The following is a 21,280-nucleotide window of genomic DNA, read 5'->3' on the forward strand; positions in this document are numbered from 1 at the left end:
ACTTGTTATTTTTAACAAAGTATTTAATGAATGATTATTCTTAAGGTTTGTGGGTTGAAAATAGTAAATAAATAAAAAAACGAGAGTAATAATATTCGCAAAATGCCCCTAAAGTAAATAGTGAACATCATTGTTTTATAATAAAAGCGTGTGCTCACCGTGTTTATCTCTGCTTTACTCACCCCAGCTGGAGACCTCCTTATGTATGCTACCACTACAAATACACCAACTTTTCTGAGCACCACACTTCAAATGCACCAGCAATTCTTATTCGATTTTTGTTTAGGGGGTGAACGCCAGTTGTAAATCCCAATAAATGTCATTTTCATGATTTTTTATTCCTAGAAAATTTGGAAAAGCTTTTCATCTGAGAAAGTACATCTCAATCCACTTACGGACATTTTTTATTGAAAACTAAAATTATTACGTAATTTTGCGAAAAATCGGCGTCTGCGAAACACTGTTTATATTAAAGCGTTTTGCGGTGCAAACTCTAGTTCGAAAAATAATGAACCGATCGTCATATGTTATTGTGGGCTTATTTAGAACATAACGATATAGCCCTTCATCAACAGATTTTTAAACAAAAATATTATAAATGGTAGACAGAAAGTGTTAAAATTAAAAATGGACGGTTTTGTTATAAAACCGGATTAAATTTTAAATTTCGATCGATACGGAAATGAATTATGAACATTTGTGCATTTTGCCCTATTCTTGCAATATGTTTATTAGAAAAGTATTATATATTAACGAAATATCAAGAATGTTGTTTTCAGATTTCTCTTAAATAAGGTATTTTACTTTACTGTCTGTTCAAAACAGATGTTTTTCTTTCATTTACTTTTGCTGTTTTTTATTTCAAAACATACTCTAAGACAAATACGTTCCCAAGGAAATTATTGGCAAATAATTAAAACATACGTAAACATCCTTTTTGCGTTTCCGGAAGTGCAATATCTTATCTTTATGTATAATTTAAGATAAATATTGTTCGTGAAGTTCTTTATCAGCTTTTCTTTTTTAACTTGGATGCCGTCTATAAATAATTACAAAAATTAAGACAAAATACACAACTGTTCCGTTATTCTTGATTAAAATACCGAAAGAGAATTGATGGGTATTTGGGAGGTTAACCTCCACTTGTCTTATACCCAATAGATCTTATAATTTAAATCCACTGTATTTACTAAATCCAGTTATATGTAAACGTATTTAAACACACAAAAATACTCTCTATTAAATCAGTAAAAACATTGATGGGAATAACATGTCACACAAACTAACATGCTTTAACGAAATTAAATTAAAAATTGTAATCAGTTTTATGATCGGCACTACAATTACAAGCATTGTGCCACGTTAGAATTCAATTAGTTATATATTCATATTTTAATTTGCATATAATTCCTTTGAAACACACCTCTAAATATATAATTATTTAATAATAAGTTTTCTATAATCTTCTAAGTACGCTAATACATTCCATTGCAGTTATTTAAATAAATATAGAAAAACGTACGTACATACATTGGTATAAATATAAATGTATATAAACTCATATAAATCATATAGAAATATTAGCACCTTAAAACCATCGTATGTCCAACTTCCCAGTTTTAAGATGCAAGTTTGAACGTCGTAAGGAAAATACTCTACATCAATTGAACAAGATGATTTATATACTGCAGGTGGTTGCCACATCACCAATCCACTATTATGCACTGTCGCTTTTGTCATGAGAGTGACTTCGTAATGTCCATCAGCACTGCAAAAATTATAAGTTAATAAAATTACTTTATGTAAACATATGTTATACATAAAATAATAGTGAGACTAAAATCAGAGACGAAATAAAATCTCTGTCGTCTGATCCGACAATATCCACAATATTATAAAAAGCTATTGTGAGCGTGTAATTTTCAATCTTACAACGCTTTCTTTTTTCTACTTAAATTTTTCCATTTGCTAGTCCCATTAACGGCCAGCAAATTTATTTTTTTTTCAACAAAAATTTTAAAAAAGACAACAAATGAATTTTTAGCCCTTACGCTATTGATCTCCGCAGCACGCTGGCTTTTTATAGCCAAAGCCGAAAACATATTATAACTAATGTACCTGGTGTATTAAAGATATTTTACATTAATTTCGATTAATTTAAGAATTTTAAATTGTTGCTTAAATTTTTATTAAATTTAAAAATGAAACTAGAAAACATAATGTTGAACAAAACCCGAATACTCATGAATAACATTGCATATCATTTACACGCATATTTCTTTCTATCATTCTAAACTCACATATTTTGACTATCTACTACCACAGAGAAAATTTGGACTACGTGAACGTATTGGTCGATAAAAAGAACATTCAATATCATTTAATTGAAACTGAAATTGGATATCAGGGCAAATCTCCTTTTTGTCTGAGAGATGAAGTCACGAAGACACATATTGACAAAAATTAAATGACAATCGCAAATGTTATTTTTGTATGTGCCTGTCCAGTTTACTTCAAAAAAAAAAAATGGCCATGATTAGACTGTGCTACACAAAAAATGCTGGGGTTATCAAGCACCAATTAGGATTTGTTGGAGTTCATGGAAGACGAAAATACCAATGGTTCTTTCAGATCACATCTTAAAGTGATTTTACAACGGTAGCTAGAGAGAAAAATTACCTTCTTCGATTTTCAACTTTAAACGGGCATAACTTCTACATTTCACCACGTATTTCTATTATCTTCGTCTTCCATTGACTCCAACAAAACCGAATTGGTGCATCAGAACACCTGCATTTTTTGATCGAATTTTGTTGCACGGTGTTATAAAAGAGAGCCCCTAAGAGAGAGAGAGAGCCTCTTAGTATGTATATACATATGTATATGCGTGTATAGCATCTTTAAATTATAATTATCTAGGATATAAGAATTTTTCTAACGTACTTCCACGACATGAGACGATTTTTTAAATCTATACATATTATATCGTGTGTATGGGTGAGATACGGCTGGGTATTTGGAAATTCGATCTAGAAGGGTACGAAAAGTACTAAATGCGGTACCATTTGTATTTGGCAAACGGGAAGAGGTAGAATTCTGAAATTTGGAATGAGGGTCACTGGTGGGGAGTTAGAAAGATGTACTAAAGGGTTTTTGTAAGAAAAGTATTAAAAGTTACCAAATTTGGTACCAATTGTACATTTTCAATGGACATAGCTAAAATCTTGAAATTTGGTATGGGAATCAAGGTTTGGAAGTGAAGTTGATATAAGGGAAGGGTTTTGGAAATTCGTACATATGTGTAGGAAAAGAACAAATGGTACTAAATTTAGTACAACTGGAACAGATATGGAAACCTGAAATTTGTAATAATGATTACGGTTGGAGCATAAGACTGAGGTAGTTTTGGAAATTTTTAACTATGTGTATGAAAACTACTAAATTTGGAACAATTTAGATTTGGATGAACGGACAGAGCTGGAATGCTGAAGTTTGGAATAAAGATTACTGTGGGAGTATTGTATTGAAATATGGAGAAAGTTTTGGAAATTCGTATTTGGGTGTAGTAAATGGTAATAAATTTGGTACAATCTGGATTTTTGTGAAAGATTAAGATTAAATTAACATTACTGTTGGAGTATAGGATTGAGGTAGTTTTGGAAACTCGCACTTATGTGTACAAAAAGCACTACGTGGTACTAAATTTGGATGAAGGGATAGAGCTGGAATCCAGAAATTGGGAATTAAGATTACTGTTGTAGTGAAGGATTAATATATGGAGTTATACTTAGAATCGTACTTTTAGTAGGTGGTACTAAATTTGGTACATTTTGGAGTTAGGTGAACGGGTATCAAAATCTTACCCGATTTTCACAATTTTTTTAGGATTACTTTTTTAGCCACAGAAACAAACTGGTAAAATGTTCTCATCGATTGGACAATAACTACGTCCTTTAAAGCAATTTCAATGAAATTCACCTTTGGCCCCATACAAATTACTATGGAAACTTTGAGGCCCTAGCTGCACGTGTTAACATATTCCAAATGTGCTCAAACTTTGGCAATCTTAAAATCTAACATATATATAACATATAGGATTAACTACTAACTAACCCATAGGATTAACTACAAAAAAAGGAATATTTCTGCTTTATTGTCGGATTGGGAATCGTCAAATGTTTCAGGAAAATATAATAAGGGAGAAGGAACAACTCTCTCATTGACCTTCTGATATTGAATATATGTATATTTGAATCAATATTTGCTTGAGAGTTTTAAAACTTAATGGCAGTAATGCAAAAAGCAATCTAATGTGTCACAGGAAACAACGGCGATTAGTAAAAGGGGCTAAGTAACCCCAATAGGATTCAAATATCATATTTATATACTATTCGAAACAAATCAGGGTAATCAGATGGGGAAGAGTCCCATTGGGAGTAATGCAAAAAGGAATCAATATTATATCAATGTATGTATATGTTATACTACGAGATAAAACAATGCAATATGGAGCTGTTTAGTATTTATTTCAAAAGGTTCCAGCTAAATCTTTATAGTCAGTTTGATTTTTTAAACATGTGGGTTAGGCCGTTTTGGCGCTGCGCGCTTGATTATACAAAGGTGTTAGAGGTTATTCTTTTACTGAAAATAATCTATACAAGTGAGAGTAATCATAAGAAAAGATTACGGTGTCACAATAGGTTGATGTATCCACTTTGAAAATGGTACTACCGTAGGAAAAAAATCGAAAATGAATTATAATTGAACACAATGAGAAAACTTTAGGAAAGAGAACGGTATGGATTAGAACTTTGTGAATGTATTCCATAAAAATACGGCATAATATATATTGGCAATTATTATTGAAAATTTTTCATCATGTGTCAATGTTGAATTACCTAGTCTACCATTTATTCGAATTCCTCCATCATCATCCATAAATGGATTTAATGTAAAGAATAATGCAAAGAATTTTCTCCGGAAATCGCCTTTTTGTTTGACAAATCTTCATATTCTTGTTGCTAAGGTCCAATCTTTTATAAAGGAAAATATGAAAAAAAAAAAACTAAAAGTTAAAACACAAAAAATTATATAACGCATTCATTTTTCAGCCGATTTCGTTGGTTTTTCCCATGTTGGAAAGCCAACTTAATTTCCTACTTGCTAACAGTAAATAATTGTATCGTTAGGTATCGTTTACGCAGCCTAGAGCACAAGGAAAAACATTTTACTGTTTTTTAATGCGTTTTTGTCACACTTAAATCACTATTACTTAGCCATTTGTTAACCGATTTTAAAAATTTATGGCTTGTTCGAAAGACATTATTCTTCCGTTTCCAATAAAAAATAGGGTGTGCAAAAAGAAAAAAGAAGTAATGTTCGTTTAAAGTTGAAAATCCAAGAAAGCCCATTTTTCACTACATTTACCGTTATAAAAACAAAAACCGAAGTGACCCAAAGAAACCAAAGGTATTTTCGTCTTCTATGGACTCCCGCAAAACCGAATTTATGCATTAGAACCCCTGCAAATTTTTCGTGTAGCACAGTGTAATCATTGACCCGAAACAGCATAAAACATTTTCGTTTAATACGTTCCACTGAATTCCTAAAGTCTTCACAGAAGAAGAGAGAGAGAATGTCGCTCCGGTATGCAGTACATCGCTTTGGGAAAACGAACTCTTTGTTTTGCAAGACCCATTACACACCACTCTCACTTCAGTTCTACTGCTTTCAGGCCGAAAGACAGCATGATGTCGTAAATAATTTGAATAATATTTTCTGGCTCTCGCTATTTCTTGGGAACAACTTTGTTGCATATGACAGACGGTTAGGTAATCATTTAAAACTTCATTGTATGCATTTGCAAGATTTGGATTCGTTTCTTTGTACGAAATCTCGATGACTCAAGGAACGCAAGATCAGGCAGTTCTTTTATGAATGGAAGTTTAACAACATATCTACCATCAGGGCGACGGTACATTGCTTGTTTATATAAATCTTCACAAAATTTTTCAGATTCGTATGGAATGTTTGTCAATTAATTTCTTCTTGCTTCCACAATTTTCGCAAAAATATATTAATATTTTCATTATTTTCTGATGTCACCTGTTGTGTTGCTAGTGTGACACTATTATATTATATGCTATAAATTCGTAAATGTACTCCATAAATAGAGTTTTATGCAATCGTATCTTCGTATACGTTTTTCTTCATACAATTTAGTAATATTGATGGTAATATGTCACTTCCTATTAACACGTCTGCTTGAGAAAAAGTGAAAATTCCTGGTCTGCTATTTTCTGGCTTGATATACCGTTTATGTGAGAACATGGAATTGTTTGTGGCAGTAATAAAATCGTGAAATTGTTGACCACTATAACCTTTGATTGAAGTTTAAAATTGCTTGTTATGGCAGATGAAATTATGTTCCACTGAGTCCTCTTATTTGGAAATCCCCTGGTCGGGTCTTTAGATTAAAGCGTTTATTACAATTAATAAATTATCTTTCTTTTGAATCTAACAATGCTCTTACTGAGAACACTTCACCGGAATATTTAATTTGGGCTAAAGTTTTTGGTAAAGAACGTCATCATGATTTACTGACAGAATTTTTTGAACGTTCCTATTTTCTTCCTCTCTAAAATGTGTTTCGATCTGCGTTCTATCCGTGGCCTAAAAGAGCTACCTGTTTCCATCGCAACTGGAAATATGCCTGCCCCTTGTTGCAGCGATGTGCTTATCATATGTACTTTAGTGTGGTGTTTCGTTTACAATGCAAACATCTATTTAGTCTAACACATTCTAGACCCACTTGCCCACGCGTTAAGCAATTGTTTCATAAAAGTTTTTCTCTCACTATATCTATTCTTTGATACTGACGTATGTATTATTAAATCTTAAACAGTTCTGTTTCTGTGAACCTATCCTTGAAAGCAGACCATTCTTCGTTACTGCCATAATCCTGTGTATCACATGGCGGAATTTTAACAAACACATCTGACGTATCTAATGTTGTCTTTGGCTGATACAATATAGAACTTTGAAAAATAGTGTGTATATTAAATTAGCTTTTGTCCTTTGATATTTTTCTTTTGACATGTTCCTTTACGACATTCGGGTATGTTCTGAGACACATTTCACTTCTCCCTTTACAGCTTAAGCATTTTGTTCCGGGAAATCAGGGAAGTTGCTATGCCAAACTCAGAAGGAAGATCAGTTAGGCTTGCCAATACTTTGAAGGAGCTAGCCTAGAATGCTCTGCGCGAGGCCGAGGAAAGCAAGGTAGCCAAATAAGAATAAATAGCGGCTAAACTAGAAAAAGAACTCGAGCTCAATACTATGAAGGCAGAGATACTAAAATTTAATGAAGACTTGGCTAGCTCAGAGAGGGCCCGTCGTTCAGTTGAAGCGAAGCACGATGAGTTAGTTGGAAAGCTTGTGGCCAAAGAGTATTCGGAGATAGAGGTTGAAAATTTGGAGAAGGCACATATTGCTAGCGAGGAACAAGGCAAATCGCACAGGGAATATATCAACTACACTGTCACAAAGAAAGTCAATTGAATAAAGAAAGATATACACATGACGGTGGGTGCGATGGAAACACTGAGAAGGTTGGATGTAAAGCACACCATTGCCATTAATGCTGAAGAGCTGGAGAGGAACGACTTTGTTCAACGCGGTAAGAAGAAGAATGACCTTTCTTTTTGGAATGGCTAAAGAAGGAATTTTTTCTCAACGTTGAGAAGAAGATAAGTCAGGACTGTCCATTCAGAGAAGCTGTGAAGAATGACTGTCTTAAACGTGGGAAAAAGACGATGCCCAAAGCCAAAAAGGGGAAGCCACCACAGAACGATGACTTTCTATACTGGAAGAATTAGCTGTCCAATGCCAGCAAGAAGAAGCCGCCACATAAAGAAGACTTGGGGATTCCCAGAGTGAAGAACCAACCAAAATAGTTCAGCCTGGAGGATGAAGCCGGCAGACAAAGGTGGTATGTGCAGGAGCGACTGTCTGGAAAGATGGAGGAGCTTCCTAAGTGACAGCACACTTACATAGATTGCTGTTAGAATAATATTGATTTTTTATTATTGAGAATTTGTTTTTTTATATTTCCAACAGGTTTACTTTCTAATAAAGATAGTGAATATCTTGGTGTGGATTGCGTGTGTAGAGATGAAAGATATTTTTGTTACTCAGGGATCTATTTGTAATACAGGCCACGTGAGAATGATAAGCTTGTGGTAGGCAGACCGTCTTCTGTAGGTGGTCGTTTGAATAATGTGAGATAAAAATGTCTATTGCCACATGTGGTATGTCTGAGCTAGATCGCTGGATGTAATCTATGCTGCAGACTGACTACTAAGTTGCTAAGAATATTTTTACGTCAATAAAACAGCGCATATATAGCATTCCAGTAAGAAAGACGTTTCGTTACGGATCGCGGTTTATCAGTAATAAAATAAGTTAGTGAGTATTAAGAATAGAATTTATCAATAATTGTCGTTAATTGTGCTGTTAGGTTTGTTTGTACATGTATGTGGAATGAGAAAATGAGAAATATTAAAAATTACGACACTTTTAAATTGTAATGTAGTGTTACTCTCATCAAGGGCACGTGTGCCGGATGCTGGTTTGCCGGAAACTGGTCTAGAGGCTACCAGATCGTCTGTCTAGAAACATCGAGAACGAGAGGCTATTGTGATAAATACAGGGGAGTGCACTATAGGTTAAACAGTCCATTTTACTGGCCAAAAGTCAAATTTTGCGTGTTGTCTCTTCACCTATTTTATGTTACATTCTTATAAGAAACACACCAAAGCAAATAAAAATGCATTTTGTTTTTGCATACGCGGTTATACCGTTACTTGACGAACTGTCAAACGTGAATTATTGAAGTGCCAATAAAGCGTGTTGATAAAGTGTGTTTACTTGTAAACTTTGAAAGTGCATAAAAACGGTAAATATTAATATGAGTAACGAATTGACAAGTTAGTATACGATATCAGTTTATCATAACTACGTTTATATTTTAATTTTTTGTGTATAAATAGACATTAAATGAGAGTTGCCCTATGCTAATCGTAAAATCTAAAAAATTGAGGTTATGTAAGCTTTTAAAGTTTCGGCAACGTTTGGCAATGAAAGTGAAAATTGAAATTGGTTCTTTGATTTGAGCTGAATCAAAATATATATATGCGGTTTTGCTTAAATTTGCTGGAGTTTAGTAATATAATTTTTTTTTTTCAGGCAACCACATTTTCCAAAATATCGATTTGTTTGAAGTCTGGGTCAAACCACGCTCCAGAGAAAAGAAACACGAAGCTGTGTATAATTATATTGTTACCCACATTGGAGTCGAAAACATCCCAGCTGATTCAAATGAAAAAATAAGACACTTTTGTAAATACTTATTTTTAAAATGGGCAAAATGTGGCAGGAGTATATTAAATTTTCGAAGTCAGAATACCGAATGGTTTAAAGGTACATTCGTACTAGAACGCAAGCCAACCGCAATAGAACAAAGGGCAACAACTATAGGACGTCCGTGCCTTCAATTTTGTGAAAAATCACAGCGTGGAAAAAGAAGACAAGCCGCGGACGTCTTAAAAACATTGGGCGATGAGACGACGGACCTATTAGTACATTCAGCAGCATCATCAGCGAGAAAACAAATGCACCTTTAGCAAAAGCCCTAACAGAGACAATAAAAAACCCATCAAGACCATCTAAAATAAAGAAGCTATTTTCCGAAGGTAGTCAAAAACCATCAAAATTGACGACAGGCGAGGCTTTGGCGTTTTTATTGGATTATAATTTTACGAAGGAACAATATTGTGGTATATGCCGCGAAAGTAAACTGCGGAACTGCGACATTTATCCGTATTACAACAAAGTTGCTGCTGTAAACTCAAAATGCAGACCACAGGGCATAGAAGTATGTGAAACTAAGGTAAAAGTCTCTTTACAATCACTTTTATTCCACACTGCATCAAGAATTATAGAGACGCAAAGGGAAGTTATCAATACTTTAAATACAAACTTTATAAATGCTGAATTAACTATAAGCTACGGATTCGATAGCAGTACTGGACATGCCCAATATAAGCAATCGTACATTCAAAAAAGCATATCGCCAGATTCCGACTCTTCACTTCTGGCCACAACAATAATTTCTGTGAGAATGACCTCCTCGGGAAATATAATTTGGAACAGCACACCGCAATCGATAAGATATTGCAGGCCTTTAAAACTGGAATACACAAAAGAAACAAATGACAAGATTTTAAATGAAGATCTGGAATTGAAAAAGGAAATTGAAAATCTTCAAACAATACAAATCCAAATTGGAAACGAAAAAATAGTAAGCCTTATTTTTAAACTTTTTTTAACCGTTATTGATGGGAAGGTATTGAACATTTTGACTGGGAATAAATCCCGTCAAGCTTGTCCTATTTGTGGTGCAACACCAAAGCAATTCATGAAAATTTCTAATTATAGTTCTGAAATTTTTCGCGCCAAAGAATCTAGCTTAACGTATGGAATAAGCCCGCTGCACTGCTGGATTAGATTTTTCGAATTTCTGCTACATTTTGGATACAAATCTGAAACAAAGAAGGATATACAATCCGCATTTTGGGACAAACTTGCACTACGTGTCGATAAACCTAAAGAGCATTCGCAAACCATGAGATATTTTCTGAAATCACTAGCGTGGATGTCAATCTTATATTTAGCCTAAAAATAATTTTAATTTCATTATCACGTCAGTTTCCTTTGGATACAAATAAGTTTCAAAGTTATTGTTATATAACATCGGACCTGATATTGGAAAAATATTCTTGGTTGCCTATGACTTCTACAGTCCATAAGGTGCTCATACATGCAAAGCAGATAATGGAAAATTGTTTACTCCCATTAGGGATTCTTGGAGAAGATGCTGCCGAATCGAGACACAAATTATATAAGTCCGACAGGTTGCACCACGCTCGTAAGAACAGTAGAACGAATAACATGCTTGATATCTTTAATAGAGCCATGGACACATCAGATCCTTTAATATCGTCAATGAGCTTAGGCAAGCGTATGCAGCAATGAAAGCGTTTAAAGCTTCCACAGGAAGTTTTAGAAATGTTAAAATATGAAACTCCAACCGAAGAATTAGAATCTACAATGCAGTCCAATATAAATCAAGCAACTGAGGAAGTTTGTGAGGAGATCGACGGTTGTAATGATGATGGACTTCAATCTTATGTAGATCTTCTTAATGACATTGATTTAGATAATGAAGTGGAACTCATATAAATGATATATACGTTATAACATTGTATGAATAAATTAATAAAGCCATTATAATTTATTATTAATGAAATATACGAAAAACCGAAGCCGAAGAAAGCTATTCTGTATGAAAAAACATATAATTTTTAGTTTTACGACTTTTGGCCAGTAATATTGGCAATATAACCTATAGTGGAGTGGCGAGACAGTCAGTTAATTGTAATTGTGACGGCAAGAAGAAGTAAAGGAAATTTGTGTGATTACTAGAGTCAAGCTATGTTCTTAGTAATTAAAGTCGGTTATGAATAAGTGTAATAAAGTAAATAAAGAATTGTAGAAACATAATCTAAAACGAACACTGTTTTATTTGGTACAAGAGATGCTCTCTGCCTTTCTCTTTGACAAAAATCCTCTTTCAACCTCTGCTCTAATAAAAATAATTTGTTGTTTCCCAAACAAATAAAATTGAGGCTTGATATAAAATGTTGCAAACATATACATACATAGATGTTTGGATCCCAACATATTTCTAACATATTGTAACGGAATTAGACTTAACTTAATCCCGTGTACAAGTTGTTTTTATTTTTTTAACCACTAGAGTGGTGTTAGTTTGATATACTTTGGAAGCTTCTTCAAGACAATCGTTGAGTGCGGATCGGTAAAGTTAATAAATAAATCAGTGTTTTGTGTTTTCTTAAAGTAATGGTCCTTTTAAGTAAAGTAAATGCCCAATACATTTTATAATTGGACAAAAAGGTGAGTGAGTGAATATTGTATTGGACAAAGAAGAAATCGCATTTAACATAACATCAATATATTATTCATATACATACATACATTATACATACATTATATTGAAATATTGATGTACTTTCTAATTACATTATATAATCATTTGATTCCATATACCGATTTCCCGCGGATGATTTTAACTTTGACTGGAGAATGTGTTTTATTTCACAATTAACGAGAAGCGTTCAAGCATGTTTGTATGTTAAAAGTTGTTATTTGTTTTTTAAAGTGTGACAATACATTTTTACTTACTTTTTTATAAATTATTCTATTCCGTTTTTCTTTCATTAAAGTTTGTTATGTTTTTGCTTTTGTGGTTTGTATTTCAATAGAAGAAACAACCACCACCATTTATAAATAAGTGTGTATGTTTGTGTTTTTGTATCTATATTAGATCCAAACATATATTTATTTGGACCCAAACATATGTTATGTTAGGGACTGTTGCAAATATATATATATATATGTTTACTGCAAAATGTGTTTGGGAAATATGATAGAGAGACCATTTGTTTCCGAATTAATGTGAAACTTTGTCTATTTTGAAAATTTTGCATGTTGGGGCGTTAGGCTGCTCATAAGACATAGCGGCTGTGGAGTGGCTTCTCTAGCAATGCTTCGAAACTCACACTTATACTGAAGATATTGTAATATTGTAACTGCAATGTTGGAATTAAGTGAGCAAGCTTTGCGTCGAGCTTTGGTTTTTCAAATGCAACGTGTTTTTGCAGTGATGAGCTTTTTCCCATATAACCTGCACAGTTTCCACAACAAACGCAACTTCTACCGAGCATTTTATGAAAGTAGAAACCCAAGCGAAACCCCCTTATTTAGGGTTTCTTTTGACCTCTACAGCATACGTGGAGATAAGGGAAAGAAGAAAATGTTTTGGCGAAATAATCATCTCCAAAAAGGCATATATTGCCTCAAAATTTATTATATATCAAAAATTCCTTCTCTCCAAAAATGTTATATTTTTCGTAATGTTATCTTTGGGGCAAATATTCGTGGAAATTTAACACATAAATTTTCAAAGCATGCCGTAATTGTAAAATGCCTTTATTACTTTGTTTTAGTATATTTTTCAACGACAATTTAATAACAAGTAAGAACGGTGTTATGTTCGGCCAGGCCGTAATACTCCTTCTAAAAGATCTCATTTTAAGCGTCATCGTTGTTCTTTCCAAAGAACGGCAAAATTATTACAATTTTCTGAATTGAGCTTTTGTATCCTCTGTTAAAACGCAATACTAAATTTCAGCAAACTCGGTTTAATATTTTAAAAACCCTCGAAATACGTAAAATTGTGCAATAGACTTAAACTTGGATATACACTAACGATCATCTGAATAGGTTTGAATTTTTTTCTTTTTATATGTTAAGGTATCTTCTGATGTGTTCGTATTACAGATCCATACTATTTAGTTTTTGAGAGTCCTATACTATGCCAACATACCCAAGAAAAAACTTGACGGTGTTGCCATATTTTCGGAAAATATCCCAATTATAATAAAAAATGTACAACAAAGTGTCCAATTTTTGCGATCATCAGAATAGGTTTGAATCAAATAAAATTGAAAAATTGTACTACCCATGCAAATATTGCGTAATTTTTCGGTTTAGTTTAGTAAAATGGAAATGAAATCCTACAACAAATTTGACCCGCTTTATTTGGAACGTGGGTTCAATTCTCAGTTCCTCAATTCTCAATTTCTTAACGTGCTTTAAATGACTTTTTGATTTCGTTGGATCTCTTCTGAACTTCGAAAATTGTCTGAAAGAAAATACCAAGTGTTAGCCATATTATTAGAATGGATAAATTAGAAAGGTCATTGAAAATAGTTGGTATTTTAGCTCAGGTTTAATTTTTAACTATCCTTGCAGTACAAATTTAAGTATTATCATGCTCACAAATCCACCATAGTTGACCACATGCATCATAAATGTTCGAAAATTGGTATGGAAGAATGTCTCTTCGACGACAATGAAGTAGAAAAATGTAAATCAAATTTAAGTCAATTTTTTACTTTATTGCCGTCGAAGAAACATTCTTTCAGACCAATTTTCGAACATTTATGATACATATGACAACTATGGTGGATTTGTGAGCATGAGAATTAAACCTACGCTCCAAATAAAGCGGGTCAAATTTGTTGTAGGATTTTTTCAGAATGTTCCATTTTACTAAACTAAACCAAAAAACTGCACAATATTTGCATGGGTAGTACAATTTTTCAATTTTATTTGATTCAAATCTATTCTGATGATCGCAAAATTTGGACACTTTTTTGTACATTTGTTATTATAATTGGGATATTTTCCGAAAATATGGCAACACCGTCAAGTTTTTTTCTAGGGAATGTTGGCATAGTATAGGACTCTCAAAAACTAAATAGTATGGATCTGCAATACGAACACATCAGAAGATACCTTAACATATAAAAAGAAAAAAATCAAACCTATTCAGATGATCGCTAGTGTATGTATATGGATATTTTTTGCAAGCAACAATTCGGTAGAAAATGGGCTAAAATCTTCAAAAACCTTCAATCTTCAAAACGAAGTCTAAATACCAAATTTCATTTATTCTAGTGAATAATGCGCCTAAAATATTCAAAGTATCCAAAATCTAAGATTACCGTTCTATAGGGACCGATATAGTCCATTTTCAATACGTCCTAGGAGTAATAGAAACTTCCATACCAAATTATAAAGTTCTATCTTAAAAAATGCGAGCTACACCTTTATCAGGAATAATCAAGAATATACATACTTTATAGGGTCATCGACGAATATTTCGATGTGTTGCAAACGGAATGACAAATATAATTATTCCCTCCATATTATGATGGAGGGTATGTTGTGAAATTATAAATATGAGAATAAACTGTCTGTGTTTGAAATAGGAGTTGTAAAAGATATGATATGAAATACCACTGAAACAACATAAAATATGCATTTTAGAATGTTCTGAACAATTGTTGACATTTTATTTTGAATATTTTTGCAGCAGTTTACTTGGTTCAACTCCCAGTTTAGCAGCTACTGACCACAACTAAAGAAAAGTTGTAAAATGTTCTATATTACACCGACTTTGATGCGCTACATGCAGTTTTTCCTAGTTGATCTGTTCCAATACTTTTGGACTACAAGATTGTTACAGCAAAATTCCTATATTTAAAAAAGTTAATAAAAAGCTTTAAATAAAATTCGCAACTCGATTATGTAGAGAAAATACTCCATTCATTTCGGATTTATGTATGTTTAGTTATTTTGGAGTGACAAGGCCCTACGCTTTTCCGACCTAGTTCTACTTTTTTATACCATGATATATACAATAAATATTTCAAAGAGGGTTAGCGTTTTTTTATTTGGTTTGACGACTTTAATTATACCCTACACAACTATGTATGTTAAGAATTTTCACTGCTACGACATTTTCTTTTCATTTAATTTTTAAGTTTTTTGATTTTTCTCATATATGAACATTGTAGCTTCAGAATACGCAAAAACTTCCCTGGTGTAAGCGGGTTTCATTTAAAGTTAGTTAAGGCGCAATGTTCCTACTAATGAAGGAGGGAAGGATCACCTTCACAATGCACACTGCTCCCAACCTGCGACAAAAATTGAAAAATCGATATCAGCAAATCTCTGCGACGATTCAGCAAATTGTCTCTAAACATATCATATTTTAATATTCCAGCACTGCTTTTGTAATTTATAACGGTATTTAACAAAACAAAACAGAAGATGTTGACATTTACGTATGATCTCTTAAAACTTTAAAAACATCAGTAAGGTTGTGACTTCTTACAAAGCAAGTAACTCAAAATTGAAAGGATAAACTTACTTTTTTCGAAATGGAAGTTTTAGTACAAGGTTTTCTAATTACTTTTACATAAAAAACTGTGTACACATTATTCGCATAAAATGTGCTGGAAATCACATTTTTTTAACACTTTTCTGTGGATTTTTTTCCAAGTCCTAAAAAGTGAAGTTGAGTTTTACTAACTTCGCCATCCTTCGCCACTCTCCAAATTTTCTGAAGAATGTTCGAAATAGTGTCAAGTTTCCAAAAAATTTGGTTCCAGCTGCATATATTTGCATTTCCGTGTGTGACATTAAAAATACTGACGATGCCTCTGGTCGTTTCAGTGAATATGCCGCATTACTGTATTCTCAGTTTCTTCTTTGTTTTGTGTTTTAATTGTTTATTTTGGTTTTTTTCGTTAAAGATTTAGACATTTTTGTTTTCGGATCTACTTATGAGTGTATTTTTTTACATTTGTATGTTTTTGATATATGTATGATGCTACATATAATATGAAAAACATGTAAAAATGCAAAGTTCGGTCTCACCGAACTTTATTATATCCCCTACCATGAAATATTCTGACCTCAAATGGAATAATTTGTTTCCTTTCCTGTCCACGATACCAGTCGGAGACGTTTTTTGACCACTAAGACCTGCAAATAGAAAATTAAAACCAATTTCAACCGAAAATGTTGATAAAAACCTCAAAATAACTGAAATAGGAGGTACCGTAATATGAGGGCTACACCGAAACCTTGAGCTAAGACCACAATTTACGGCGCAGAAGGTTTTTGATCATTGAGAACTCCAAATGGCAAATTACAACTAATTCGGGCCGAAAATGTTGATAAAAATCTTCAAAATATCTGAAATCGGGAGGTAGCGTAATATGGGTGCTATACCGAAACCTGAACCTGAGACCACAATTTTTGGCACTGAAGTTTTTTGATCTTTGATAACTCCAAATGACAAATTAAAACCAATTCGGGCCGAAAATGTTGATAAAATCTTCAAAATACCTAAAATCGGGTGGTACATGGGGCCTATAGGAAAAACTTGTCCCATATTGATGATTTTTTGGCTAACGTATTTTTTACTTATTTTTAGCATATACTGAAAAAATCAGATTAAACCGACGATTATAAATATTTTTGTCGCACCTTCCCATACAAGTGGGACCACTGTGCAATGGTCCAAAGTTGGTTGGCGTAGTATTTTTCCCACTAATAAATTAAAGTTTTAATAAAAAATTAAAACAAAGACTATGGGATTAAGCCTGACTATTTTTAAAAACAAAATAGAAGTCGTCATCCCAAATAAAAAACGCCAACCCTCCTAATTGTGACACCGAGCACCGTCGAAATGTTGTTTATTGCTGTAGTATGCAATACAAACAAATTAGTTATGTGTTTTTTCGTCGTCGAATCGACGAACGCATAGCAGTGGGAAAGATTCTGTTTTGATTGCAAGTGAAGTTGCTCGAATTTAGGTAGTGCCAAAGAAATTCTCGATCAGAGTGTTTCTTTGCACACGTATCTATTTGAGCGAGCAATTGACACTTAGGAATTAAAAGTTTCTTGTTGAAAAACAAGAAACAAGGGAACTGATGAAGATCTGTGGCGAGATCTGAAACTATAGTCTTCCCTGCCTTACCCCTTGGTAAACATCGCCAATTTTTCCCACTAATAAATTAAAGTTGTTTTAATAAAATATTAAAACAACGACTATGAGATTAAGCCTGACTATTTTGAAAAAAAGTAGTTTTTTTACTTCAATTTTAAAAAATACTAGAGATACAGAAAAGTACGCCCAGATATCTCAGTTTCAATTTGAGGAGTTTTATTTCGAATGCGGATATATGTGCTTCTGTTGGACATATTTCAAGGGGGGACCTTGATAACAAGACCATCTAAGCTTTATCTTAAAACAAAGTATGATGTCATTGATGTTATAATATCAGAGTTATTGCAAAATGTCCCAATCAGTTAGCCCTAAGTAATTTGGTATAAAAGCCACGGTAGATGTGGATAAGTTTATTAACCACTAGAAACTTTAAATTGCAAATTAGAGTATTTTTCTCGGAAAATGTAGCTAAAATCATGAAGTACCCCGATATGGGGGTAATACCAATATGGCGCCAATTTTTCGCAGAGAAATTTTCATACCCCTTGGAACGTGCTGCTATGTACTAAAAAAAATGGAGTGTACCTCTTATATGGGGGCTATATTGAAACTTACATCTATAACCACAATTCTCTGTAGAAATTTTGTATTTCCATATCGAAGGCTAAAAACCAATTTTCGATAAGTATGTAAATGTTGCTAAAAGCTTCAAAATTCCGAAAATCAGGAGGTACTGTTCTATTGAGGTTATATAAAAACCTGGATCTTTACTGACAAATTTTCATTCATTCCGTTGTAATAATAAAGCTAAAAGCTTAAAAATACCGAAAATGGGGAGGTACCGTTCTATGGGTTCTACATCAAAACGTGTACCGACATAACTAATTTTCAATACCAAACATCCTAGGAGATTTCAACAGATGTACGGACGGACATAGTTATATCAACTTAGAATTTTATGCTGATCACAAACGGAATGACACAATTTAATTATACCCGCAATATTATGGCGGAAGTTATAAAAATAGTAACTAGTTTATTATTGTACACTAAAGCATTTTTGTTGTTTTTAAATCTTAGAAATCTTAAATTTCGGGAAAGACGGAGAAGACTATAGTTTCGGTCTACGCCACTAGACCTCTTTACTTATGACGACTAGAGCTCATGAATAAATATAACAGGTGAATTCATTTAAATGTAAATTCAACACAGCCATCTAAAAACTCTCGCAGCAGTATATGCAAACAAAATAATAAAACCTGTTTTGTTAGTTTTCTGTTTCAAAAACTTTTTGTTTTAAAATTTAAAAACAACAAAATTTTTAAAACTTGAAAACAAAAAACTGAGATTAAGCTGCATTACAATAAAAAATAATACACATTTCAACGAAACTGCCAAAGTGAATCTAGAAATAGTAAGTATTTTTAGAAGTAGTATATTAAAATTTCATGTTCGTAGTATATTCTTAAGATTTTTAATATTGCATTGTTAAAAAAGCAACTGCGAAATAACAAAAAAGTGCTTCTTTTCAACGCATTTCGTCCTTTTTTAATTTTTTAACCAACTTTTAGAGAATCATGTTAAAACATGTACCTACGTATGTGTAGATATGTGTATGTATAATTAAGATTATGTGTCACATTCATATATGTATAAACAATTCAAAAGATATGGCATATGCAAAACAGTTATAAGTGTACTGATTTCCAACATTATATACATATGTATTTTTTATTTATTTACAGCTTACAAGTTAGAAGTTCATTGTTAGAAACAATAAATAAAATAAAACCTACCTTAAAACCATCATACGTCCAACTTCCGAATTTCAAAACGCAAGTCTGTTCATCAAATGGAAAATATTCTACGTCTATTTCACAGGATGACTTGTAAATAGCAGGTGGTTTCCATTCAACTAGTCCTTCAGAGTAAATTGTTGCCTTCGTCGCAAGTGTAACCTCAAAATTGCCATCGGCACTTAACATAGTCAATGTAACAACGACATAAAAATGTTCAGAAAGACACAATTGATTACATTTTGTTCATGATTATAATAAGATTCTATGTACGTAAAAAGACATTATGACATAATTATCACCAATGTATTCTCAACATGCATACACAAACATTGAATTTCCTTAAGTAAAATTCACAAATTTGGAAAACGAACTAAACCAAGATGAACTAACATTTTAGGTAATTTGAAGTCTTTTCTAGCACTCATACAAATCAAAATATTTTACCATTGCTACAACTTTTTCTATATATTAAATGTATGTACTCATATATATTTAATGTTGTCAAAATATGAAGACCAGACTGTGTCTGTCATTGCTCTCTGTGGACTGATTCGAGAAGAAGCGATTCCTACTTCATAATGAAGTAGTTCAATTTTATTTTGCTGGGTAAAGATTCCATTCTAAGGGGTTAGTAAAGATAAGAGTTTGGGGATTCCCGACTTTTTTCATTCACGGGAAAGCGGGAGTATGAAAAACCCGGAAATTCCCGGGCATATGAAAAATAGAATTAGTGGGGCACATACGGGAAAGCAGCGCACGTAAAAATACTTTAAATAACATTTCCAATCGTTTCGTTTCGTTTTTTCCATAGGAACAATACAAAACGAAACATAACCCCCGTTGGCCGAGCGTGCTGTTTAGTTTCGTTTTGTTTACATTCGTGAGTGCGAACAAAACGAAAAGCGAAAGTACTCAACTCCACAAGAGCAGATAGAAAACGGAATAGTACCAAACACATGTGAATAAATCAAAAACGTTTGGTGGTTGATAAAATTCGTAGTGTGTCATTGACCATAACGCACAGCAAACGTTTGCCAAACATTATTTTGGTTTGGGTGGTGAATGAAACAACTCGACAAAGCATAGCCGAAGTACATTTCAGCAATCGTACAGTTTTCACCTTTTTACATTGAAAAGTTTGTGGTTTTTGTTTTGGTTGTGAGAATGAAACGATTCAGAGAAGCTGAAATGTTTGTGGCATTGTGTGATTGGTACAGGAATCGTTTTGTTTGTTTCCGTTCATTGCGGGAAAGAGCAAGCAAAAATAAAATGTCTAGTTATTATATTCATATTTGTATAATTTTTTGGAACAATATTATGAATAAAATAACAATATATTTTAGAACGTCTTAAAACAACGTTACGCCAAAATTTAAAAAGTATGTCTATGTGTTGTAGTTATTTATGAAGTGTACAAACTTGAACTAATATAAGACATTAATATATCAGATGTTTATATGGCGCGGTGGTGCAGTGGTACGCATGTTCGCTTTGCACTACAAATGTCCCGGGTTTGATTCCCAGGCCAGACAACATATCATTTTTTATATGACAAAATTAGTGTAGACGACAATTTCAACAGAGAATAGTTCTTTGAAAACATAGGTACTTTGGAAAAATAATTACAATAATAAAAAAATTATTTAGTTAAAAGAATAATAACAAACAGAGAGAAAAAAAATACATTTTTCCTCATTACCAATTTTATCGCTAAAATAACATTTTAGAAATTACGAAATCGACTTTCACATTTCACAGTTCACTTCTTCCCGCACGGTTAGCCTTAATCGATAAGATTGCGAGATCGCGGCCCAGTGTTTCTATCGCTTGGTACTGACTGCTTCGGGTAAAGTGCGATAGAAAATGATTGCTGGGTCTCATCAGAGTCTTCCCCCACATCAAAGAGTGTTGACCGATTCTATTTTTTAGCTCAGTGGTCCCATATTAAAGAGATAATGCTATACTATATGCT

At 33.0% G+C, this 21,280-nt stretch overlaps 1 protein-coding gene across 7 annotated transcripts in view; it reads right to left on the reverse strand.

Annotated features, from left to right (window-relative positions):
• nAChRalpha4 (nicotinic acetylcholine receptor alpha4) overlaps positions 1 to 21,280 on the reverse strand; it is a 562,559-nt gene that overhangs the window by 288,725 nt on the left and 252,554 nt on the right. For 4 of the 7 annotated variants that reach the window (XM_073992624.1, XM_073992599.1, XM_073992614.1 and 1 more), the window contains exon 4: positions 19,306 to 19,486. The exons of 1 other annotated variant lie outside the window; for it this stretch is intronic. In XM_073992624.1, the coding sequence (XP_073848725.1) occupies positions 19,306 to 19,486 (181 nt within the window). Of the gene's footprint in view, positions 1 to 1,587; positions 1,769 to 19,305; positions 19,487 to 21,280 lie in introns of all 7 variants that reach the window. 2 more of the 7 variants (XM_073992641.1, XM_073992631.1) reach the window with 2 other exon arrangements.

Source organism: Musca autumnalis, unplaced genomic scaffold (assembly GCF_047663935.1).
Source record: "Musca autumnalis isolate F117 unplaced genomic scaffold, ASM4766393v1 scaffold_1, whole genome shotgun sequence".
Taxonomy (NCBI): Eukaryota; Metazoa; Arthropoda; class Insecta; order Diptera; family Muscidae; genus Musca; species Musca autumnalis.